The sequence below is a fragment of the Microtus pennsylvanicus genome, chromosome 11, assembly GCF_037038515.1.
Source record: "Microtus pennsylvanicus isolate mMicPen1 chromosome 11, mMicPen1.hap1, whole genome shotgun sequence".
In the NCBI taxonomy this organism is placed as follows: domain Eukaryota; kingdom Metazoa; phylum Chordata; class Mammalia; order Rodentia; family Cricetidae; genus Microtus; species Microtus pennsylvanicus.
The window spans coordinates 21,150,456-21,176,719 of record NC_134589.1 but is presented as its reverse complement, the minus strand read 5'-3'; the positions used below and the strand labels follow the sequence as shown (position 1 = coordinate 21,176,719).

Sequence of the window (26,264 nt, the reverse complement as noted above, 5' to 3'; positions counted from 1 at the left end):
TCAGCCTTTAGACTTGGAACTCACTATAAGTTCAGAGCCTACAAGAGAGAGACTGCCACCTACAACCACAAAGATGAGTACAGTTCCTCCTCCTAAGCCCCCAACAGTTCAACCTTTGGATCTGGAACTTACCATAACTCCACAACCTACCCCTGAGGGAGAACTTCCTCAAATTCTGCCAGAGACCACAATTCAGATTTCACAACCACCAAGAGTGATTATAGTTCCAGTCGCAATATATCAGGAGGTGACACTTCCAACGCCACATCAGGATCACATTGAGTATCCAACAGCACCTGTTGTCTCCTCTCAGCCTTTGGACCTGGAACTCACTATAACTCCACAACCTACTGCTCAAGTAGAGCTTCCTCAAATTCTGCAAGAGAGCGTACCTCAGCCCTCTGATCCACCTAAAGAGATACGGGCTCAAGCTTCTGTATTTCAAGAAGTGACATTTCCAACACCTTCTCAGGTTCACCCAACTGAAGTTACAGTTCAAGCTTTGGATCAGGAATTCGCCATAACTTCACACTCTACTACTGAGGTAGAACTTCCTCAAACTACACAGGAGACCACAACTCAGCCCCCAGATACAACTACAAAGGTTGTCCCTACAGCACCACCAAGTCCGGAACCAACTGAGTATCCAACAACACCTGTTGCCTCATCTCAGCCTTTAGACCTAGAACCCACTGTGAATTCAGAGCCTACCAAAGTGACTGAATATTTTACAACCACACAGGAAACTACAGTTTCTCCTCCACAGTACCATAAAATGACACTTCCAGAACAAGATACTTCCAAAGCTGTAGTTACAGTTAAGTCTTTGGATCAGGAACTTACAACTCCAACTTCCCATCTGGATGTTGAACCTTCTTCAAGCACACAGGAAATCCTTCCTGAGCCTGAGCAGCCACATGAGGAGGTTGCAGCTCAAGCACCAGTGTTTTATGAAATCCCAACAATTCAGGATCACACTCAGCAGCCGACTCTTTCTGATGTCATGGTTCAACATACAGAAGTAGACCATACCCTGTCTGCAATATCCACTGTAGAGACTGGACTTTTTGTAGCCCCATATAATATTACAGCTTTTCCTACAAAACACCAGGAGATCACCCTTGTACCTGAAGACCAGGTTCAGGATCAGCATGTAAACCCAACTCAAGCCACAGATCATCCTTCACACCCAGAGTTTTCCGTAACTCCACAACCTGCTACAGTGGTTAAACGTTCGGCACCAGTTCAGCCTACAGAGTCATCTAAGGAAATGGTAGCTCAGTCTTCAGTACATTTTGAAGTGACGGCTCTAGTTCATGATCAGTCTCAGTATCCAAGCTCAGAGGCTCCCCAAAAGGCTACAGGTTCTACAGTTCCAACAACTACATCCTCTCCTCCAACACACAGTGAGGTCACACTTTCACCTCCAAACCAGGTTCAGACTCAGCAGCCAAATCCAACTCAGGTCACAACCCCGTTTTCACACATAGAATCTTCCACAATTCCACAACCTGTTACAGTGGTAAGCCATTCTCCACCTGTTATTGAGATCACATCTCAGCATCCAAATTCAGAAACTCTAGAGCCTGAAGTCCCAACAGCTACAGCTTCTTCATCATATCCTAAGATGATACTTCCATCTCCAGAACAGTTTCAGACTCAGCAAATCCCAAGTGAAGTCACACTCCAACCCATGGATGTGGAATATACCATAACTCCATATGCTGCAAATTTTAATACAGAAAGAAAGCTAATTGTTAAAATGAAACAAAATGCCTCCATAAGCACCAACCTATGTGACTTCTGTTTGTGTGAAAATGGCACACTATTGTGTATTCATCTCAGCCCAATGCGGAGACTCCACCAAGTGCCTGTGCCAAGGCCCAGCACCTACAAAGGCACTTTAACTATTTTGTAAGAATAACCTTTTCTTATTTCTGTTTTACATTCTACTTAACATGGCAGTCTTTTCCTCAAAGCCTTGCTGGACCTTCCTTGTCACCCCAACCAACACTGGCTGACTTCCTGCTTTTACTTTTGCTTATGAATTCTTCTTCGTCCTCATCCTCCGTCTTTCTAAGATGCTCCCTTCTCCAGTTAGCCCCTTTGTATCATTGCTCAACTTTGGCTCTTCCATTTCACACCAGCCTCTCTATAACTCATCTCCTTAGTAAGCATGCAATGAAGAAGTCAAAGGAGATTCAGACTCCTGGGGCTTGACCCCAGGTCTTTCACGTGGTAGTTCTGCAACTCTAGGAAGAGTGCTTAGCTGTGACTTAATTCCCTCACCTGTGAAATGTGGAGTATGAGGCTACTATTTCATAGGATTGTTGTGAGGGTTAGTTGATTACCTGGAATACTTATCTTAGTCTTAACATACATGAATGTTGGCTATTAATACTGTGCAATCTCTCAGTTCTGTTCAGAGCTCATCTTTGTTCTAGGACGTATAACCTTTTATCCACAACTTGAGGTTAAGAACTGTGAGAGCCACATATGTATGGTGTTATCTCTAGAACATAAAAAATGATACATCAGGAAAAGGGGAGCATTAAACCTTCACCTGTGGCTCAAAGTATGTCTATTATTGAATAGAGAAAAACCAGAGAGTACAGCCTAGGCAAAGGCATGGCTATGAGAATAATGGGGATTTAGTCAGATTAAAAATAGGTAAACATACTATCAACTATAAGATTTAGAAAGTGACACAGGGAGACATAGAAAGCCATTAGAAGTTTCCAGGAAAGAGAAAAAATAATAAAACAGGATAATGTTTTTATAAAGACAAACTAGTAGTATAATCTGACCTGGAGTTTCCTAGGCTTATGGGCATTTTCCACCATTCTCATATCTTAGATCGTTTTAGAATATATATGTCTCCAAGCCCTCCACCATGGTGGCCTATGAGGAAGAGAAGACAGGATTTAGTGACGAGTTAAATTTAGAGCTGGGCTGTATGATACACAACAGAGAAGGAAGTGGAAAGCGCACCCACAGATTAGAAGTTCGAGTTCCAAGGAGACATCTCACTGCTTGCACCAGGAGCCCTCGGGAACTGACAGATCTGGGAATTAGAAAATTGGTGGTTTTCTTCGTTCTGCATTGAACACCGCCATGAGGGTGCGATGATTTTACTGCTTCTGCTTAGTCTTTTCCTATTTACTCAAGTATATGAACTGTTTCTTCACAGGAATTTCCAAGGAAATTCTATTTCTTACATTGACAAAAATGTATGGAGAGCATACCGTTGGACTGAGAAACTGTGAGTATATTTTCTACAAATATGAATACAAAATAAGAGCAGCAATAAAACACTACACTGTAAGATCCTCCTTGGTCCAGATTTTGAGGTAAATACCTCTGAGAAAAGGTATTTCCTCTTCACAACCAAAATCAACCTATACCGACTGAATTTCTCAGGTAAATTTTGTGGGGACTAAGGTGTAGCTCAGGGGGAGAATAGTTGCCTAGCATGCATGAGGCCATAGGTTGAAACACTATCAATGCAGTCAAAAATTATTTTACATTTCATTTTGTATGTATTTCCATGAGCACAAAAAGCCAGGGCATGCACATGGAAGTCAGAGGACAGCTTATAAAACTTGATCTTCTTCTGCCCGGAGATTGGATCAAGTTTCAGTCTTGGCAACAAGTCCCCTTTCCCTTGGGGTTATTTTGCTGCCCAGATTTTAAAAGTAAATTTTCTGGACTTTGTTTGAAAAGAGTGACAATGTAAGTTTGTCTCCCATATAGAAATCATCTACGATAACATTTTTTGGTTGTGTTTTTTAAGACAGTCTAGGGAAGTAACCTCAACTGACCTGAAACTCACTAAGTAGATCAGGCTGGCCTTAAGCTCAAAGAAATCTGTCTGCTTTTCCTTAAGTGCTGGATTAAAGATGTGCAATCACACCTGGCCTACAATTGCATTCTTAATGGATAGAAATTAAATATCAGGTATAGAGAGACCTTCCTTGTGCTCTAATTTTTCACCTTTGAGGTAATGGATTTGTTTTATTTTGCTTGAGGGACAGAGACCATAAGCAAAAGCAACTGGGAGAGGAGAGTTAATGTCCCCTTACAGTTGTAATTCTCCATGAAGGGAAGTCAGGGCAGGGACTTCATGATATGTAAAGTTTCTTTTTAATACGTAGTTACTCTATATATCGCCAATCATGCATAATATTTCATAGTATGCACACATTAGTGAAATTTCAATATTAGCCCACTGATGTTTAGAGAATATCTGGTTTTTCTGCTATATGTATGGCTGAAATAAGCATCCTATATACTTCTTTCTGAACATGCATAAGTTTCTGTAAACTAGATACCTAGAAATGAAATCTCCAGGGTGGAGACCGTTGGCTAGGTGAAATTTTAGTTGCCCTAAAAACAAATGGTGCCAACTTATGCTTGGGACAATAGCATAAGACAGCATTTATTTCTCCATCCCATCTCACCACTGGATGTTCTCCATCTGTTTGACAACTTTTGATCCAGATAACCTTTAATCTTTCAGAATTCTCAGTGAAAACCTCCTGACTGAATTACATAAGGACTCATTTGAAGGCCTGCTATCTCTCCAGGTTTTGTAAGTTAGTTAAGCATATCTATTTGTCAGTTATGTGTTATCTATGGATGAACAAGGGATATGAATTAGATAGATCTTCATCTGTCTAATGGGTTTGACAGTGCTTGCCTAAAATCCCAGCACTGCGGAGGTAGAAAGCAGGAGGATTGCTGAAAGTTGAAGATCTGAATGGTCTACATAGTGGGTTTCATACCAATTCCAGGACTGCTTGGCAAGACCCTGGCTCTAAAGGCAAAAACTTAATAAAACAAAATTGCAATTAGTCAGTCTGGGTGGGGCGTGTCAGCCCATCTCTAACATGAAAATGCCTTCTTGCATCTTAAATTTCTTGACTTCTATGGACAAGCTTCAGATTCAGATAGAAGCACTTCATTTGCAGGGGGTGTTAGTAAGGTCTGAGCAGTTACTGGAACTCCCACAACCCTTGTTTTCTAAGACATATGCTTGTATTTGGATCTAGTCGGTCACACCTCCATCAAGTCTGATCCATGCTCTCGTTTACTGCAGCCCATGAGTTAGGAGTGGTTGACACCTTTAGAGAACTTGTGCCAGTGCCCTTTTTGTTGAGGGGACAGGGTGCCTGATGCGAACAGCTGAAAGGAGGCAAGATTTATTTGGGCCCTTCCACTCAGAGGTTTTTGGCTCCTGGTGGCTGGTTCCATTGTTTCTGGGCCTGTGGTGATGCGGAGCATGGTAATGGAAGGCTGAGGTAGGGCAAAGTTTCAGACAGGGTGAAAGAAGTTCTTCCGGGTAACAAGACACACCCCCATTTACCTGTCTCCTGTTAGAAATTCCCGGTAACAAGACACACCCCCATTTACCTGTCTACCCCCATTTGCCTGTCTCCCGTTAGAAATTCCCGGTAAGAAGACACACCCCCATTCACCTGCTTCTCCCGTTAGAAATTCCTGGTAACAAGACATACCCCCATTTACCTGTCTCCCGTTAGGCTCCACCTCCTCGTGGCACATTCAGAAGGAACTCAGCAGTGAGTTAAGCCGTGGACGACCTTAGTGCCTACTGACTAAGAGACCCCTAGCTGAGAACCAAACCTTCAGTATATGATCCTTTTCTTATCTTTCAGGTTGGCTGTGGGGGAAAAGGGTACTTCATATCCAAACAATTAACAGGGCTAAAAAAGAAAAAAAAAGATAACCAATAAAGAATTGCAATAGAGACTATGTGTGACCTTCAAACTCTAAAATATTTGCTAATATAACCTTCACAACAATGATTACATGGTAGGATAGATGGAATTAATACTAACTTCAAGCTGTCCCATCAAAGAGAAGAAAGAGCCATTTACATTAACTCGAAGTCATTGACCCAGAGTGCTTTGGGGTTTTGTTTTGATTTTTGTTAGTTTTTTGTTTGTTTGTTTGGGTTTTTGTTTTTCAAGACAGGGTTTTTCTGTGTAACCCTGGTTGTCCTAGAACTCAATCTGTAGACCAGGCTGGCCTTGAACTCACAGAGATCTACTTGTCTCTGCCTCCCAAGTGCTGAGACTAAAGGCATGGGCCACCACCTCCAGGCAACCCAGAATATTTTAACAGTTTGTGGGGTTTTGGGGTTTGTTTTTATTCTTTTTGAAGCATGGCCTAATATAACCCTAGACTGCCTTCAAATTCTCTAAAAAGTCAAGGTTGACCTTGAACACCTAATTTTTTTGACTCTACCTCAAAAGTGCTAGGATTACTGGCATCCACCACCACACAGTTTATGCAATCTTGGGGCCCAACTGTACTATATCCCTTATTTTTTTTTTTGAACCTGGGTCTCCCTATATAGCCTAGGCTGACCTTGAACTTACCCCAGTCTGCCTACTTTAGTCTTACAACCCAAATGCTGGAATTATAGGCATGTGCCTACCATACCCAACATGTTCTTACATTAATTCCAAATTAAATTTAACATTGCCATATTAAGTAATCAGCTAAACACACAAATTACATAAATGATATCATCAACATGATAAACCTATTAGGAGAATAGATTACTATTAAGACTTTCAATGTAAGCATTTTTATGCCCATGTCAGAAATAGATTATTAGAAATGATGCTTAAAAAGTATTCCTAATTAGTCCCAGGACAACCAGAACTATACAGTGAAACCCACTAACAAAACAATAAAAATTTCAGCAATCTTGTTACCAATGAAGAAATACTTCACAATAATTCTGCTTCTTTAGAAATAAGAATGTAATACCTACCTGGCAGGGTGGTTTCCTGGGGCAAGGCTTACCCACACACTCTGGATGTGCTGACCCTTGCGATTTCCCCCAGTTGGGGAAACTTGACTGCATAGTTTATGGTAGCAGGCGACTGCATTCACAGTCTCCCCTAAAAACTATGTTGTTTATTATGAAAACTTGATTTCTGACCAACAGAATCGAATCGAAGACCCAGATACCAGTCCACACACTTATGAACATTTGAGTTTTGACAAAGAAACAAAAAATATAAAATGGAACAAAGAAAGCATATTCAACAAATGGTCCTGGCATAACTGGGTATCAACATGTAAAAGAATGAAAATAGACCCATAGCTATCGCCTACACAAAACTCAAGTCCAAATGGATCAAAGACCTCAACATAAAGCCAGCTACACTGAAAACTTGGTTTCTATCCTTTACCCATGGGTGTATGCCTTTAATCCCTACTGAGCCAAATAAGCAAATAGATTATACAATCTATTGTAACAGCTTTGGGGAAGTGCACCTCTCACAGTGTTAAAAATCTTCCTTCTAGGCCCTGAAGGATACCACTTTTGTTTTGTTTGAGACAAGGTCTCACCAGTTAGCCCTGGCTGGCCTGCAACTTGCTTTGTAGATTAGAATGGCCTGAACTCAAAGTAATCCACCTGCTTCTGGCTCACAAGTACTGGGATTAAAGGTGTGTGCCATCATGCCCCCCAAATGACCACTTTTGAAGTCATCTTTTTGAGATCTTATACATCTGAACTGTCAAGCCTTATGAATATGTTTGGAGAAAAACAATGAAATAATTCCTAACGGAGTATTTCTTTTTTATTTATATTATGAAATACTTGGTAAGCAATTATTTCATGTTCGCATATATATTCCAATTAATTTTTTAAGATTTTATTTATTTTTATTATGTATAGAAAGTCTGCCTCCAAGTATACCAAGGGTGCCAGATCTCATTACAGATGGTTGTGAGCCACCGTGTGGTTGCTGGGAATTGAACTCAGGTCCTCTGGAAGAACAGTCAGTGCTCTTAACCACTGAGCCATCTCTCCAGCCCGTTCCAAATAATTTTTAAAATGCCTCTCAACTTAAAAGATTAGCTTAAACAGAACATGCCAACACCGTGCCTATAATTGGAGACACAGCCATGAGGAGGACATGGATCTTTCCCTCTCGGGTTGAGGAACAGACAAATTCAAATCCTAATGCTGCAGATACGCGACAAGGGTCATCCTTAAAGCCATAAACTGAATTCCTTCCAAAATAGCCATGTACCTATGCCTTCAGCGGTTCTTTGTTTTATAAATGTGGTTTGCTTAAATATTTGTGTCTGTCTAAAACTTGGTAGGCAATAGATAGAGATAAGATCTCCATGCTTTCAAGGAACTTGTGATTGGCAAAACTTAGATGCAACCATTAAAATATAATAAATATAGACACGGAAGTATAAACTTCCATGCCTCCAATAATAGGTACAGTGTTTCGCATATCCTATTACAGCTAATTTTTGTTTGTTTGTTGTTTGCCTAGACAAGATTTCTCTGTGTAGTCTTGGCCTTCCTGGAACTCAATGTGTAGTCCAGGCTGACCTCAAACTCACAGAAATCCACCTGCCTCTGCCTCTCAAGTGCTAGGATTAAAGGTGTGTACCACCACTGCCCCATCAGTTTTAAGTAGTTTTTTAAATTGAGAGATATGCTGAACATTAACTGAAGCATATATGACATTCAAGAGAAAATCTGAGTGAGTTTCAAGGAAACAATCAGTGTCGTTTTCCCCTTTTTTGGTGTTTTGAAACAGCCTCACTCTGTAGCCCTGGCTGTCCTGGAACTCACAATATAGTTCAGACTGGCCTTGAGTGCAGAAATCATCCTGCCTCTGCCTCCTGAGTACTGGGACTAAAGGCACGCACCACCATATCTGGAAACCAAAGCATTTGAACATTGGGTGTCATTGGGAATCATCAGACCTCTTTTTGAAAAACTTAAATTATTACATTTTTGTTCAGTGTGTGTGTGTGTGTGTGAGAGAGAGAGAGAGAGAAAGAGAGAGAGAGAGAGAGAGAGACAGAGACAGAGAGGGAGGGAGGGAGGGAGGGAGGGAGGGAGGGAGAGAGAGAGAGAGAGAGAGAGAGAGAGAGAGAGAGAGAGAGAGAGAGTGAGTTCATGCCAGAGACAAGTGTGGAGATCAGATGACCTTGCAGGATTTGGTTCTCTTCTTCCACCATGAGGGTCTGGGGACGTTGAACTCAGGTTATTAGACTTGGCCACAGGTGTCAGAACACATTAAGACATCTCACAGCTCCAAACAGGTCTCTCGGGGGGGAGAATATCGAGACACTAAAAACAAGAGTGAAGTCGAAAGTAAAGACGTGAGTGAGAGGAACGCCCATGAGCATCTACCTGGGAATTTGAATGCCAAGCCAAGCCACCATGGTGATGACCGTGGGGCTGAGCAGTGCTCTCAGACAGCACCGCCTGAAGGGCTGGCTGATATCACTTCTGAGTCCACAGCTACTGAGTCAGCAAGTCAGAAGCACAGCTGAGAACCCACATCTTTAGAGGTCCCAGGTACCAGGTATATGCCGGTAATTCCAGGACTCGGGAGACTGAGGTAGGAAAACGAGGAGTTTGAGGTCAGCCTGGCTCTACATGGAAAGACCCTGTTTCAAATATAAAAAGCCATATAATCTCTCAAAATGACTAACTCAAAAATATATCTACCAAGATCCATAGTTTTATTTAGAATATCATAAAGGGTGAGACTCTTAGGAGACTCTTAGGACAAAGGAAGTGGCTCTAAAATATTCAAATTCAAAAGTTTAGAGTTTAGACAAAAACAATGTATTTTAAACTCTAATCCTACTAGAGTTATAATATGAATTATAGTCATATTAGAAACCTAATAGCTAAGCAAAGCAATATTTCCCTTTTATGTTTCCTAGGGATTTATCCTGCAATAAAATACGCTATATTGAAAGAAGGACATTTGAGTCATTACCTTTTTTGAAGTATATGTAAGTTACAAATTTAACCCGTTCATATTTGAATTTTAATCACCTTTGTGATGTTTTGATATCTGACTTGTAACTTCACTAGTAGGCAATAAGCTAGACTCAAAAAAAGACAAGTATTGCATTTTTATTTGTTTGTTTGTTTTGGTGATAGGACAAGCCTGCTAAGCAAGTGTTCTGCCAATGACCTGCATTCCTAGATTTTATGTGTGTGTGCTAAAAATAGAAGCAGCACTATGCAGAGTGAGAAGGGAGTCTAGAAGGATGAAGAACAGAGAGGATACTGGGATAAAGAAAGCTAAAACATCACGTTTTTCTAAAGTGTGTGTGTGGTGTGTGTGTGGTGTGTGTGTGTGTGTGTGTGTGTGTGTGTGTGTGGTGTGTGTGTGTGTGGTGTGTGTGGTGTGTGTGTGTGTGTGTGTGTGTGTGTGTGTGTGTGTGTGTGTGAAGACAGGAAAGTAAGGCTGATGTAGGAGGGAGGACACCAGCAGAGTGGAGTGGAGAGCGGGGGAACAGAAAAGATCAAAGTACAATGAGAGACAGTTATGTATATAAAATTGTCAAGATGAAATCCATTATTTAGTACAATAACTAAAACTTTACTGCAAGTGAAAAGTCATAAAAATTCTATGCCAAATCCTTTTAGTCTGTAATCAGGACGAATAAGAGAATTCTGCTGAGTCAGAGTGCGTAGTGACAGCGCCAGTTCTCTTTCAGTGCAAAGGTTCAGCCATGGCAATGGTGGGTAAGATACTGCCATCAAGTGCCAGACACCATAGCTGTTCCTCAATATCCCCCAGCATATAGGACAAACCTGCATGTCAGAGATGCTAAAAACCCTCCCTTAGAGAAGCAGAAATCACTGACAAAAATGCTGAGCCTTTACTGTGGCTAATGTATTCCATATGTAAATACGTATGCTGAGCATTTACTGTGGCTAATGTATTCCATATGTAAATACGTATGCTGAGCATTTACTGTGGCTAATGTATTCCATATGTAAACATGTATGCTGAGCATTTACTGTGGCTAATGTATTCCATATGTAAATATATATGCTGAGCATTTACTGTGGCTAATGTATTCCATATGTAAATACGTATGCTGAGCATTTACTGTGGCTAATGTATTCCATATGTAAACATGTATGCTGAGCATTTACTGTGGCTAATGTACTCCATATGTAAATATATATGCTGAGCATTTACTGTGGCTAATGTATTCCATATTCCATATCTAAATATGAAAGTATAAATTATAAGCCAGTATCGTCCTCAGATTTTTTTAGCAACTGGAGTAAGTATTGAATTTATGTTTAATTACATATAAATTAGAATCACCAGAAATGCAAATGTTCTAAAGAGTATCTTTTCATTGACTTATGTCTCTTTTTTTGCTTTATTTTAGCAACCTTGGGTGCAATCTACTCACTGAACTGAGCTATGGAACATTTCAAGCATGGCATGGAATGCAGTTTTTACAGAAGCTGTAAGTGCAGTAGAAAGTAAATACTTATTTGTGTGTTAAAACCCATGCAGATTCCCCAACTGTAAACCCTGTGTGAATGTGGGTAGTTTGTCCCATTCATTCTTTTCCAATGAGGACACTAAGGCACAGGAGGGCAGGAGACTTGTGTAAATTACAGGACACGATGAGCTTTCCTCATCCTGACCTTCAGCACGGGCACCACAAGTAACACCACGTGAGTAACACTGAGAGGTATCGTCATGGCGCCCTCGTGCTGTGGCTCTCATGTGTGATGTTGTTTTTGGAAACCCGCTTGTGAGTTTCACTCTGATTCCCTCTCCCATGCACAGTTCCCAGCTGCTTGAATGGATGCCACATAGAGGTGCAAAGAGCAAAGATTAACACCAACTCCTCCAGGGAGCAAAAGGTAGAGGTGCTTTCCCAGAAATGGAAAGCTGAAAATTTGCCTGAGGAATTCTCCCCTCCTTATCCAGAACATTATTTCTCAGGATGCATATGCCTCTGAAGTCATGCATTATCTGTGGGTAACAGGCACCTTGGCAGCCTGGATAAGAAGAGGGCATCTGCATCTGCATTAAGCTATATGGCTGAAAATATCCATAAAGAAAATTTGTTGCTCTATCCTGGCTCTATATAATACTTTTCTTCCTCAAGAAGAAAGTGAATTTTATTAGCTTTTATCTAAAAATCTGTGTTTGTCAGGCATTGTGGCATATGCTTAAATACCAGCAGTTGCACTCAGGAAACAGAGGCAGGAGGATCATAAGTTGGAAGGAGTCTTGGACTAACAGTAGACTCGTGTCAAAAACAAAACAAAGCAAAAAATCCCACTTTGTGTGACATTCAGTGGCCAGGAGGGCATTATAAACTCAAGAGGGATTTTCTGCTCTGGATCTGAGTTTGGGCGGCTGTAACCTGTCTGGTAGGTCAGAAACCCAGATTCACAGTTGGTTCCCATGGGAGGACGGGTTTGTGGTGTGCCGGGGCTGGATGAACTGTTCTGTAAATGTTCCTTGTAGCAGTCTCCCCTCTGCAGAACGATTTGCTGACTCCTAACTTGGGGGAAAGCAACCAGAGGGTCTGGCGGGTTAGGAAAGACTCATGCAGGCGCATGGACTTGTTATCTCTAGTTTGTGTTCATCTTGGCAGAAAGGGAGTTTGCTTCCTTGTGTTGAGATGAGCAGAGCTAACTGGTTTTGGACATTGATAGTCACATCGTGTTATCTGAATGGAACAATGGTACCTCTCAGAATTCAGTCACCATCACAGATTGGCTCAGTGAGGCAAGCATAGTGTGTGCTTGTAAGCCCAGCTGCTCAGATGCTGAGGAGGGAGGATGTCTTGAGCCCAGGAGTTCAAGGCTGACCTGGGAAGGATAGTGAGAACTCATTAAAAAAAAGAAAAACAACTTGACAACAATTGTTGGCAGAGGCTGCTTATTCATTTCCTGGCTGCCCAGACCCAAAATAACCACCCAGAAACTGTATTAATAAAAACACTGCTTGATCTATTAGCTTATTCATATTTCTAGCTAGGTCTTATATCTTAAATTAACCCACTTCTATTAATTTGTATCGCCATGTGGTTGTGGTCTACCAGTAAGGTTCCATCCACCGTCCAGTGTCTGTCTCCTGCAGTGGCTACATGGTGTCTCTTCGATTCCGCCTACTCTCTCTTTTTCTGCCTGCCCTGTTCTGTGCACCAATAGGCCCAAAGCAGCTTCGTTACTAACCAATGGCATTCACAGCATACGGAAGGGAATCCCACATCATACAAGGGGCACAACCCACCAAGTGTGTGTGGGAGTTTGATCCTTTGTTCGGATCCAACACTCAACTCTTTGTGATAGATAGGGAGTTTTCTTCAGGAAATATCCCACAGTAGGACACAAGCTTCTTGCATCTTTCCAAAGGCAAGTTGCCAAGGGAGAAACCAGGAATCCTGTGACATATAGCACACAGTTCCTGCAGTGTTTGTTAAGCTGAACTTCTGTCCTCCCTGCATTACAAAAGTCTGTACAAAGATCCCAGCCAAAGTAGTTTTGTCTAGGGCTGAATGAAACCTAAGCCCAAGTGCCAAAGTCCTAGCAGCTTCTATATTAATAAACTCTGCTTGTTATTTTTATTTCCCATTAGATAACGGTCAGACCTCTCAAGATTCACCCCTGGTTTCAGGTACCTACTTGGATACAGCCTCCATGTTACTGACAAGCCCTGATGAAACATGTTAGCGGTACCTTCAGGGTCAGATGCTCTTGAATCTAAAATCCAGGTCAAAGACACACCAAAAGCTCATTAGTTAAGTGCCATTGTCTTATTGACTATAGGAATCATGCCTCTTTCATATGCAAAAAGTTACAAAAAACCAATAGTGGTTGACAATCTATATGGTAAGTACACCCCCTCGCGACTTTAAAGTGCTTCTCCTTCATTTACCTACACAGGTCCAGACCAGTGGCTTGTTTTCAAACATTCTTTTAGTCACTTCATTGCTATTAATAATAAACTCCCTGAAGGATTTCACTAGACAGAAGAGCTACACATTATTCAGCCTGAGCATATTCACGTGGTTGTAGGAAGAAGACCATTTATTGGTTCCCAGCTGCTCAGCCCCAGAATAATCACACAGAAACAATATTATTTAAATCACTGCTTGGCTCATTAGCTCTAGCTTCTTATTGGCTAACCCTTACATATTAATTTAACCCATCTTCACTAATCTGTGTATCACCATGTGGTAGTGGCTTACCAGCAAAGTTTTGGCATTTCTGACCCTGGCAGTGGCTCTATGTCTTCTCCTAGACTCCACCTCCTTTCTCCCATTATTCAGTTTAGTTTTCCCTGCCTAGCTCTGTTCCCCTGTAGCTTTGCTATAGGCCCAAAGAAGTTCCTTTATTAAGCAATGACATTAGCAGCATACAGAGGGAAATCCTACATCACTGGGTAGTTTGTCTGCAGCCCATCAATGCTATTCCAATAGCTTAACCCTGAAAGGAAAATTCAAGTTTTATCCCTACTGAAGTGTCTACCCACTCTTAAAAATATCCATGCAGTAAATGGCCATAAATTGGGCCCAGTAATACTCTAGTGCTTCTTTCTAGCCCCCTAGCATTGATTTCCTATGGGAATCTATTCATGTCCAACAGTTTGCTTCTGGGGCTGGAGAGATGGCTTGGTGGTTCAAAATACATGTTGCTCTTTCAGAGGACCTGGGTTTGATTCCCAGTACCCACATCCTAGCTCACAACTGTCTGTAAACTCCAGTTCCAGGGGAACCAATGCACTCTTCTGACTTCTGCATGTAGTGCACCTTCATACATGCAGACATAATACTCATACACATAAACTAGTAAGTCTAAAAAATTGAATATTTTTTTAAAAAGTTGCTCCTTTCAGGACACAATCCTCCCTTTGGTTTTCACAGTATCCTGGCAGCTGCTTCTTACATCAAAATGCAAAAACATTAAAGATGCAAAGAGCAACTCAAGCCTGTCCTTTGGGATGATTTAGGCAAGTTGTTTAATTTGTAACCATGCAGCAGTTCTGAAAGGGTCACATCAAACATTGTGATAGCTTTCCTCGCTCTGTGGCATCCTATTCTTCCCACTGGTGTGGGAAGGCACCCTCTCTTGCAATCCTAGTAATTCTCCCTCTGCCTATAACAAATTTTTGATGCCTACATTCATGAGATTTTTTTTTGTTCTAGGCACTATATAAAAAACTGAAACAAATGAAGTAGTGCCAAAAGAATTGGGCATGTGGTACATATTCAATCATGTTACTTTATTTTCACTCTTCCCAAAACTCTTGCAGTGAAACCATTAACAAGCAGCAGGACCACTAAGAGACTGTGTCTTCTGGGCAGCTTCACTCAGCTTGTTGTGCATTGTTCTCTTATCATGAAGTTGACTTCTACTTCTAATTGGACCTGTGGTGGTTTGAAGAAAATGCCCAGCAAAGGGAGTGGCACTATTAGGAGGGGTGGCTTTGTTGGAGGAGGTGTGGTCTTGTTAGAGAAAGTGTGTCACTGTGGAGGCGGGCTTTGAGGTCTCATGTCTGCTCAAGCCATGCCCAATGGGATAGTTCACTTCCTGTTGCCTGTAGATCAAGATGTAGAGCCCTCAGCTCCCTCTCCAGCACCATGTCTGCCTGCACGCTGCCAACTCCCACCATGATGATCTTGGACTAAACTGAAATATTGTAAACCACCCAATTAGTTTTCCTTTGTTAGAGCTGTCATGGTCCTGGTGTCTCTTCACAGTGATAGAAACCCTAACTAAGACTGGACCTATGAAGCAGAGAGCTGTGTTTCTTTCTAAGAAATTTGTGGGGGCTGGAGAGATGGCTCAGAGGTTAAGAGCATTGACTGCTCTTCCAAAGGTCCTGAGTTCAATTCCCACAACCACATGGTGGCTCACAACCATCTGCAATGGGGTCTGGTGCCCTCTTCTGGCCTGCAGGCATACACACAGACAAAATACTGTATACATAATAAATAAATAAATATTTTTTAAGGAGATAAATTTGTGTACTTGTAGAGCTCCTGGGCATACTAGTATCTGTCATCCCCAGGGTTCCTACCTCTGGCCCGTTGTAGATACAAAGTCACTAGTGCTGAGTTACCTGCTCTGTCTAGGCCCCTTCTAGATGTCTTTGAATCCTACTCTACTTGATAAGGAAAATGCTACTAAAAGAATTCAGATTGCAGGCTCATCTTATTTACCTCTCTTCACTAGAAACTTACAGACCCAGAGTTTGAACCCAGATCCTGCTGGCTCAAGCCACCTTTGCCTGTTCTTCACGGCCATCTTCCTCATGGCAAGTTTAAGCATCGTGACTCTCAGCACTGTGATTAAGATTCCAGCTCAACATTCCTGATTTCTTGGAATCTACTTGTATAACACAGAATCCCACACTGAGGAGTTTCATATGGGGAGGCATGTTCTCAAGCTCATGGGCCTTGTAGATGAAGAAAAGAAAGGATTTTTTCTTTTTTCTCATACTTCATGCATGCTGGATCAGGGTCTGGGTCCCTCTGTTTATTTTCTTTGACCATCTTCTAAGGAACCTACTTTCCTTCCTGCCTGCCTGCCTGCATGCCTCTGGGATTCTAGTAATGGTGCTTTTGGAGGCAGCCTTAGTTTCCCCTTCTACATGTGCAGAACTCCAAGATCAGCCAGGGGTGAACTTCCTCCCATATTCTTGGGTTGTTTTCTATGGATGCTTAAGCATACGTACATGTGCCTGACTCTCCAAATTCCCAGGAGAGTGCTTGTGGCCTTCTGTTTCCCAAACTCTCATACGAGCATCTCAAAGTTCCTATGGACATTGTGTTCCTCTGCTTTCCCATCAGTTCTATTGCTTAGGCTCTTTGTTATCTCTACTGTCCTCACGTAACTGCCTCATTTAAAACACTTGCCTGCAATCGTTTTCCAGAAGTATCTTCTGGGGAAGTTTCTAGAACTAGCAAATTCTTAGTCAGGTCAAATATAGACAAATCTAGTCTCACTAGGAGCCACCAATTCCTGGGGTCAAGGCTTTGCAGGAACTGCAGCTCCATTCTGCTCCTGCTAGTAGTGGGGCCGTGGGCTGTTTTGTAAGGTTACCATGGAGTACAGATGAGGAATGATATAGGGCAAGTTAAAAATGATACAAATCTTAGTGTTCTTACAGAAATTGAGTTGGGGTTTTTTTAATTAATGATTCTGGGGTGCAATAAGCCTTTGGTTAAATTGCCACAGTTTGATAATTCATTGTTTTATGGGGGATGAACTCTGATGTCCTTACTCAACTGTTTTCATTAAGGTCAACATGTTGTCATAGTTTTTAATCTCTAAAGTCTCAGTGACAATGGCTAATTAAATGTTAATCTTGAGACATGATTAGGGAAAAGGAAAACAAGGAAACTATAATTCTTCTAGAAGCATTCACAAATGAGCACGAGGTTTACACAGTTAACTTCTAAGCCATGGTAATGCTTACATTAGTAATCCCATGGTAGGTAAGGTCAGGAGATCAGAGTAAAAAGGACATCCTGAGCTGTATAGTGAGTCCAATATTTAGTACTATTTAGTCATTCTTATAATTTATATTTCAACTGTTTAACCTTTGCTTGCTTAGTTTGCATATGCCATGGTGTAAGTGGAAGACAACTAGATTCAGTGACTGAAATATGGTTGTCAAGTTGGCAGTAATCCCCTACCTGCTAACTGCCATTTGCACCGACTGGCCAGTCCAGAAAATTGTGTTTTAAAAGTTCTCCAGAAAGAACGTAATCAAACGGCATGTGGTGGTGGTGGTGCACACCTTTAATCCCAGCACTTTGGAGGCAGAGAAAGGCGGATCTCTGTGAGTTCAAGGCCAGCCTAGTCTACAGTGGGAGTGCCAGGCAGCCAGAGCTACACAGAGAAACCCTGCCTTGAAAAACAAAGCAAAAAAGAATATGGTCAAAATATGTTGTATGAGCTAGAGTAGTGGCCGTAGCTCACGAATAACACACACCACCTGTGCATGAAGTCCTGGGTTCAATCACCACCACTGTCAAAAAATAAATAAAGGGGAAAGGCTATGGTTAGGTGTGGAGATGGCTCAGCAGGTAAAAACTCTTGCTTCACAAGCTGGATGACCTAAGTTTGGTTCCTGGAACCCAGCGGAAGGAGAAAACAGACTGACACATCCATAGGCTTGCTCAGTCTGTGCTGATCAAGAGCACAGGAACAATATGTCATGGAGGCTGATTGTGACAGCAGCCTGGCTGTGGCTCCTCTAACAGTCTTCTGTTTCTCCTCCAAATCCAGGGAAATTGTCCTATTATTTTTCTTAGTGAACTAACTACAAAGCATTTTATATTTCTAAAAATTGACAAATACCTTGAATTATGGGTGACATTAAAAATAGCCTTTCCTTATAGCATGAATAATAAAAACACAGAGACAGATATTGGGGTTCAACCTGAAGATTAGAAAAACAAAGCAGCTAGCCACTGGCGCTTAGCTCCACCTCAGCATGAAATGGTGGTCCTGCCTCCGGGAATCCTCAGAATGAGCCTGAGCCTGAGCCTGAGACCTGTCTCCTCCCATCTTATATTCCTCTCTAGGGCTGGGATTAAAGGTGTGCACTACTACTGCCCGGCTTCTATGGCTAACTAGTGTAGCTATGGGATTAAAGGTGTGTGTCACCACTGCCTGGTCTGTAAGGCTGACCAGTGTGGCTATTTTACTCTTTGATCTTCAGGCAAGCTTTATTTATTAAAATACAAAGGAAATATCACTATGTTACCCATTTTTGTCTAAAACAAAAAGGCTATAATTAATATAAGAAAAACTATATACAGTAAGTACAATGATTCTATGCAATATGTACAGGCAATAAATACATCAACTGTAACAACAGGCGCCTTGTTGGTTCCTGGCCACTTAGCCCCAAAATAATCACATAGAAACTGTATTAATTAAATAACTGCTTGGCCTATTGGCTCTAGCTTCTTATTGGCTAACTCTTACATATTAATTTTAATCCATTTCTATTAATCTGTGTATCACCATGTGGCAGTGGCTTACTGGGTAAAATTTTGGCATCTGTCTCTGACAAGGCTCCATGGCTTCTCTCTGACTCCGCCTCCTTTCTTCCAGCATTCAGTTTAGTTTTCCCCACCTAACTAAGTTTCATGTCAGGTGGCTCTTCTGACATGAAACAGAGATTTTGGATTTCACTTTAAAAAGCATGCTTGGGTTGAGGGAAGGAGAGCCACAGTCCAACTCCAAAGCCAACTTTAATCTTTAATTAGTCTGAGGTTATCAAAAGACTATTTTCATTATATTTCTAAAGAGAATAACAGAAATAAATATTTGGGAATATTCATAAAATTTTATCATGTTGGAAATGTGATATACCAATAGGTCAATTTACTCTTTTTTGAGACATTTTTTCTGGATGATTTGTCTTTGTTTCTCCAGATGTCTCATTTGTCCAGTGGTCTTCAGATTTCTTACCTGGATACCTTTATTTTCCTGAAAAGACAGGAACAAAACCCTTCTGCAACTCTAATTTTGGAGAGACTCCCTATTGGCAAGTTCAAGCTGATTAAATGAAAAGCATTTGACAGTTTTATAGGTTGGTGTAATGGCATAAACTAATGCAGACAGATTGTAAAAATATATATACAGCTTTAATGGAGAAATAGACTTATAGAACCACCGTTCCCGTGGAGACCAGGAAAGCAGAAGCAAGCGCTGCGAGCACGCTCGCCAGATTTATAGGTAAACATTAGCCCGAGGCGAACACGCCCCCTAAGGGGCGGTACAAATCCCTACATCTCCCCCTTTTGTCTAAATAAGACAGAACTAAACCAAATACAACTATATACAATAATAACAAATAATAAATATAACAAACAATATTGAGAACAAAAGTTTTGCTAAACATTCTATCTCAAGGAGTCTAAATAATGTAGAGAGTAACTACAATTATATAATCTTCAACTTCGTCAAAGATCTGAGAAGGGAATAAATATTACTTAACAAACGAGATATATCCAAAATGTGCAACAATTGACAGAGACAACTGACTACCTGAGCAATCACCCAAAGTCTCGTTTGCAATGTTGAGTCAACCAACTTTGGCTAAGGCCTAACATAACTGACATACCATTATTAAAGGCAAGGAACTTTTCAAAACTATCTTACCCTGTCTTGGCAGGATATGACAGTCCTGTTTTATCCATTGATGCATGCTCTGTATCTCTGTCAGTGGTTGAGGTATAGGCATTTCTTTGCCCAAAGGCCAGTTCTGCCAAAAAGAAAGGCTCCAGGTGGAGTGTCTTTGGTGCTCAACATTCTCTCGGGAATAGAGCAGTGTTGCCAGGAGCAATTGTGTCTCACTATCACGAAACTCTGAGTTAGATTAAAGGCCATTTTCTACAGTTCTTTGAAGAGGTTGAAGATTATCTATCTATACTGAGTATAATCTCTATATATCTAGAGAACCTAATTAGTCTAATTATAAATGACAAACTTAGATGACTATTATCTATATAATTCTCAATATCTATCTAACTTAAAGACTAAGACAATAAACAACTGTGTAACAAATGAGGATAATGACCTCCAAATATAAACACTGTACAAATATACATTGCAATATGGTAAATATATATCAATACACAAACATTATATAAGTATCTTAATCAGAGGTAGAAATGTACACTGCAATATGGTAAATATATACAATATATATATATCAATACAATATATGTCAATACATAAAAATATTTTAAACAGAGGTAGAAACATGCATGCATACAATAGTCAATATAATTTAACTTTGTATCAATATACAAGAATCAATACCAATATATTTGTCTAAAAGCAGTAACTCACAATTATAAATCTATTATCCCATCATTCCCCCTTTTTATCCAAAATGATCCCTGAGCTTATAAAATTCCTTTCCCAACCTCCAAACCCCTAAATGATGTCCCTAAATCCAGGGGCAAACTTTACTGGGAGAGGGGACGTCGTCCTCTAGAATTACTTCCAGCTGTTATGGGGGCGATGTTCTTTCTGGGAGATTCTGTGAAAGTAAAATGATGGTTAAATTTCAAGATCAATGTCTTTTAAAATTGCAAATAGTCTCTGAGTATTTTGTGGAGGTCTGGCCAGAATGTTGTACAAGATGTGCACCATTTCAGCTAACCAAGTTGGGATCGTCTTGTGCAGCTGGTACCCAAAACAGGTCTTGTAGTAGCGCTATCAGTATCATGATGTCATATCAACCAGATAGAGTTGTTGTTGTGGGGCCCCATCTTCTTCCTGGAAACTTCAAATGTCACTTTAGGAAAAACTCATTGTTCATTGTGAAAAACTTAAATATTATTCATATAGACATATATAGACATATATATATATATTCAATGAAAGGCATGACAGATATAGTCAATGAAATGTATGATAGATATGAAGAAAAGCAAAGATGTTTTCTAAACTTACATTTCTTTCTGTCCCATATCATGGCTCTTGACATGAGACAGAAACTCCAGAAACTCTGGGTTTTTCTCTTACTTGGAATTGGAGAGGGACTGAGCCAGAGTCCAACTTCAAAACCAGCTCTACATATTTATAAAGAAATGTTTAATAAGACATGTATATATAATTAATACTTACAAAATGTGTCCATCCATCAGTAATTAAATATTCAGGCTCCCTTAATTTCTTTGGAGATGAGTATTTCCTGTGGAGATAAGAAAAGAACCCTGCCTCCAACCTATCTGTATTTCTTACCATCAGTATGCTCGCCATCCTTATGAAAGAATTGTTATTTATCTTTTCCAAGTGGCTTCTCTTCTTCAAACCGAACCTTTATTAATTTTGACGGTATCCAAACACATGTAACTCATCTTTCTGATCAGTATTGCTTGTAACAGTAGGCATGGGGCTTCTTAATTGTCCTGATGAGGCACGTTCTCTGTAGAAACTGGAAATGACTGAACCATGTTTGCAGTGGGGGCCTGTGAGGCTCCCGTTCTCACGTTTACCGTCTGTATCAGGTTGCCTTGTCTATCTCTTGTAGACCTGCATTCATTCGTCCAATGTCTGCCTTTTCCACATAATCTACATAAACCTGAAGGCTGAGTCCTCCTATTTCTGTTATTTCTAGAAGATGCATTATTATTATTTCTGAAAATCCATTGTCTACAATTTTTTTTCATATGACCCATTTTGCCACAATTAAAACATTTGGTATTCTGGTGTCTCCTTTTACCATTGGAAATTGCTTCTTCTACCCATGCTTCAGTGCCATAATCAAATGTATCAACATTCAGTGTATGCAAGACCCATTCTTCCAAGGGCGCTGATCTGAGCTTTAAAGGCCCCAAAATCCTTTTGCATTCCACATTTGCATTTTCATAAGCCAAAGACTCAATCATTATACGTCTTGCTTCTGGGTCAGATATCCCTATTTGTACAGCCTTAGTTAGTCTTTGTAAAAAGTCACTAAAGGGTTCTCTCTGACCCTGTTTAACTCTGACAAATGATTCCATTCTCTGTCCTGGGTCTTTTACCCTGTCCCAAGCCCTTAAGGCTGCTGTAGTACACATGGAGAGTGTGTTTTCATCCAAATTAGCTTGTTCCTGAGGGTTGGAAAAGAGCCCTTCACCTAGAATTTTATCTAGGGAAATGTCAATTCCCTTTGCTTTTTCCTGCTGTTCTAAAAGTCTAGCCTCTTGCCTGAATAAGCATTTCCATTTTAATTGCGGTCCACTTTCAAGTACCGCAGAGCTCAGCTGGAGCCAGTCTGAGGGGGTTGTTCTGCTTGTCATGGCCAAAGATTTTAGCATCTCTTTAACAAAAGAGGCTTGCATCCCAAAAGTCATGACAGCCTGTTTAATTTCTTTGAGATCATTCATACGGACAGGCTCCCATGTATCTTCCTTGATGACCCTAGGGTTTCTGGAACCAATCACCTTCTCTGTTGTTATTAATGGAAAGGCAGGTAGAGCTGTAGGTAGAGCTTTGTGGAAATTATCCCAGAGAGATTTATCCACAGATGTAGTTAAAATTTGCCTTTCTACTCTTTGCTCTTTTCATCAGAATTTAGATTCCTCAATCTTTTCAATTCTATTCACCATTGCCTTCTGCAATGTCTGAATCTCCTGTCCAGATTTATGTTCCAAAGCCTTCATTGAGGATTCTAAAGTATGAAGTTTGTCCATTAGAGATAACATCTCATCTTTGGACATAATTTTTATGGCATAAACCGTGCCTTCTTGTATTGACAATCTTTCCGCCAATAAGCTTTAGACAAAATCCGATTGTCACATTCAGCAGTTTTGATTCTCTCAGTTAATGTTTCAGTTCCTACAGAAAGGGACTGAAGTTTACGATCCAAATCAGCTGTTCCCTCTTCTATAGTAATGAATTTCTCCTTAACATCAGCCTGTAGCTTTTTTAAATTTTGCTCAGTTGATCGAGTCATGTTAAACAAAGATCTGTTCTCTTCCTGGAGAACTTCAAACTGATTCTTGAGAAGACTGTTGTCATTCTCAATTGTTTATAAGCGTTCAATCTCTGCCTTTAGAATCCTGGATTCGTCTCATAAAGAATTTACCATATTTCTATTATCAAACCATTTAGTGCAAATGTAAACTACGAATCCCAGAAGGATCCATAGATGTGGGGTGATAGACACCTCTCGTAAAATCTCCCACATGGTACAATTAAAAAACCTGTTAAATTCTTGAATAGTAACGTGTTCAGTCATTTAATTTATAAAGGAAAAATTTTTTACCTGCAATGATCCGTTCCTGCCAGTGGTGGTCTCTGTGTTTTTGGAGCCTGTCCTTGAACTAGTTCTTGTAGACCAGGCTGGACTCGAACTCACAGAGATCCGCCTGTCTCTGCCTCCCGAGTGCTGGGATTAAAGGCATGCGCCACCACCGCCCGGCCAAGTCACTTTGTATCAGACCAAATCTGCCGCTGTGGTGGCTTTTGTTGCAAAACTGCAGGTACTTGAGCTTCCGCTAATTCAGGCAGTGGGGTTCGGCTCCAAACTTAGCCAAGGCAGGCAGGGAGGGGTTAATTGCTCTGGTGAGTATGGGGGGCAGAATGGGCCTGTGTGGCCGAGTGTGTCTCTGACTCGGCACTGGGGCCGAGTCACGAACTAAAAAACAGCACCCAGGAGCGTGCTGTGTTAGCTAGCAGGCTACGCGCTTGAGTCGGGGGCACAATAGCCCGACATTGGATGCCAAAATGTAACGGTGTAAACGAATGCAGACAGAATGTAAAAATATATATACAGCTTTAATGGAAAAATAGACTTACAGAACCACTGTTCCCGCGGAGACCAGGAAAGCAGAAGCAAGCACTGCGAGCATGCTCACCAGATTTATAGGTAAACATTAGCCCGAGGCGAACACGCCCCCTATGGGGCGGGACTTATCCCTACAGGTTGATTCTGATTAAATGGCCATGGTGTTTGATGAATTATCAACTCTTCTAATTAAGAGATGTCTCTTGGTCGAAGTGAATCTTTATCAATTTTGATCGTATCTTTTCTTCTCCTATTGAAAAAAAGCAAAACTCCTTCCCCAGTGTAACACATGTCCTGGTTTCCATTCTGATGTCAACATCTTTAAAGTATAACAGCTGATTTAATTCTGTAGTTTTTTCCAGTGTCTCTCTGCAGCTGCTGTTCCTTTCTCAAAGTTAATAAAGCATCATTCCATCTATTTCTGGGGTTATTTATCATCCCTTTCTGTTTATTTAACATATCCTTTAGAGTTAGATTTGACCTTTCTATAACTGCCTGTCCTGTAGAATTGTGTGGCATGCCTGTAATATGCTTTATATTATAATAAGAAAAAAACTGTTCCATTTTCTTAAAGACATATGCTGGAGTACTATCTGTCTTTATTTGTGCAGGTATACCCATGATGGCTATAACTTCCAATAAATGTGTGATTATTGAATCAGTCTTTTCTGAACTCAAGGCAAAGTCCCATTGAAGACCTGAATAGGTATCAATGGTGTGATGTACATATTTTAGTTTTCCAAATTCTATACAATGAAACACATCCATCTGCCAGATTTCATTCCTTTGTGTACCCTTTGGGTTAATTCCTGCAGGTAGTGGTGTTTGGTTGTATAAAGAACAAGTAGGTTATTTCCTTATACTTTCCTTGACTTGTTGGCACATGATGGAAAAGTCTTTTTTACTGCCCATTCCTGACTATATCTTGGTAACTGAAAAAATAATGAAATCAATTCTGTATCATCTGGTATAAATTCAGCTGTTTTAATATGTAAAACACTCTTTCTGCATATGGCAAATCGGTAACTATGTTGTGAGGTTCTTTAAAATTCCTTAGTACCATGAGAATAGATTATAGTTTTGATTTTTGGAACAAATCATACGGGCTTTGGTCCAATTTACTTAAATTTTCTGATTTGCAACCTGCCTTTTCTGTTTTATTTGTATCAGTATAGAATGTAAGGGCTCCAGTTATTGGTGTGCCCCATACAATGTGAGAAAGGATCCAGCTAGTTCTCTTGAAAAGTTGAATTCTCTTACTTTCGTGATAGTTGTTGCTAATCTCATCTTTTCAAAAATACTACAAGTTCTTTGCCAGGGTTCACTTAATTCAAATAATTTGTCAATTTCATTAGTATTAAAAGGTACTATAATTTTTGCTGGGTCTATTCCTGTTAATGGACGAAGTGTTGTCATGAGGTTTATGTCCTGCCCAGTTCCAGCGATCATTAAGTCCCAGAGAAACACACAGAGGTCTATATTGATTGGCCCATTAGCTCAGGCTTCTTATTAACTCTTAATAACTTATATTAGCCCATTGTTCTTGTCTGTGTTAGCCACGTGGCTCAGTACCTTATTTGGCAGTCACATCTTGCTTGCTCTGTGGCTGGGTCACAACTACAGAATGCACTTCACTCTTCCCAGAATTCTCATTGCCCCACCCCTACTTCCAGCCTGGTTGTCCCACCTATACTTCCTGCCTGACTACTGGCCAATCAGCATTTACTTAAAATATAATTGACAGAATACAGACCATTGTCCCAAAGCACTCTCCCACCCATCTTTTTTTTAAAGGAACAAGAACTCTCAATCTAATACCCTTTGTTTAGCTTGTCTCTGACCATTAGCCATAACAACTTGTAACCAACATTGTGAACAAATGAAAACATCCATAGTCCATTTTGGGGGGAATGTAGATGTAGTTTCCAGGCTACTTCCTGCTGTTTGGGGGCACTGATAATCTTCTGGGGCTCTAAAGAAAATTTAGAATTATCACCAAGTCATGACTGGAATATCCTGTGAGGCTTGATCATATCAGGCAGCAGTCTTGAATTTGTTTTTGATGAGAACTCAGACATCTGGGCCATCCGTTCCTACCAGATATTTCTCAGGTGGTCTTCCTTGATCAAACCTGATTTTTTCTTACCTCAGAATGAA

At 40.6% G+C, this 26,264-nt stretch overlaps 1 protein-coding gene and 1 pseudogene across 1 annotated transcript in view; both read left to right on the top strand.

Moving 5' to 3' along the window:
• Window positions 1-26,264, top strand: part of LOC142831549 (uncharacterized) — an 86,952-nt gene that overhangs the window by 37,261 nt on the left and 23,427 nt on the right. Inside the window, exons 3-7 of the mRNA XM_075941775.1 lie at window positions 5-1,914; window positions 3,191-3,262; window positions 4,520-4,591; window positions 9,745-9,816; window positions 11,221-11,301. Of these exons, the coding sequence (XP_075797890.1) occupies window positions 5-1,914; window positions 3,191-3,262; window positions 4,520-4,591; window positions 9,745-9,816; window positions 11,221-11,301 (2,207 nt within the window). The remainder of the gene's footprint in view (window positions 1-4; window positions 1,915-3,190; window positions 3,263-4,519; window positions 4,592-9,744; window positions 9,817-11,220; window positions 11,302-26,264) is intronic.
• Window positions 6,795-6,933, top strand: LOC142832088 (U1 spliceosomal RNA; annotated as a pseudogene).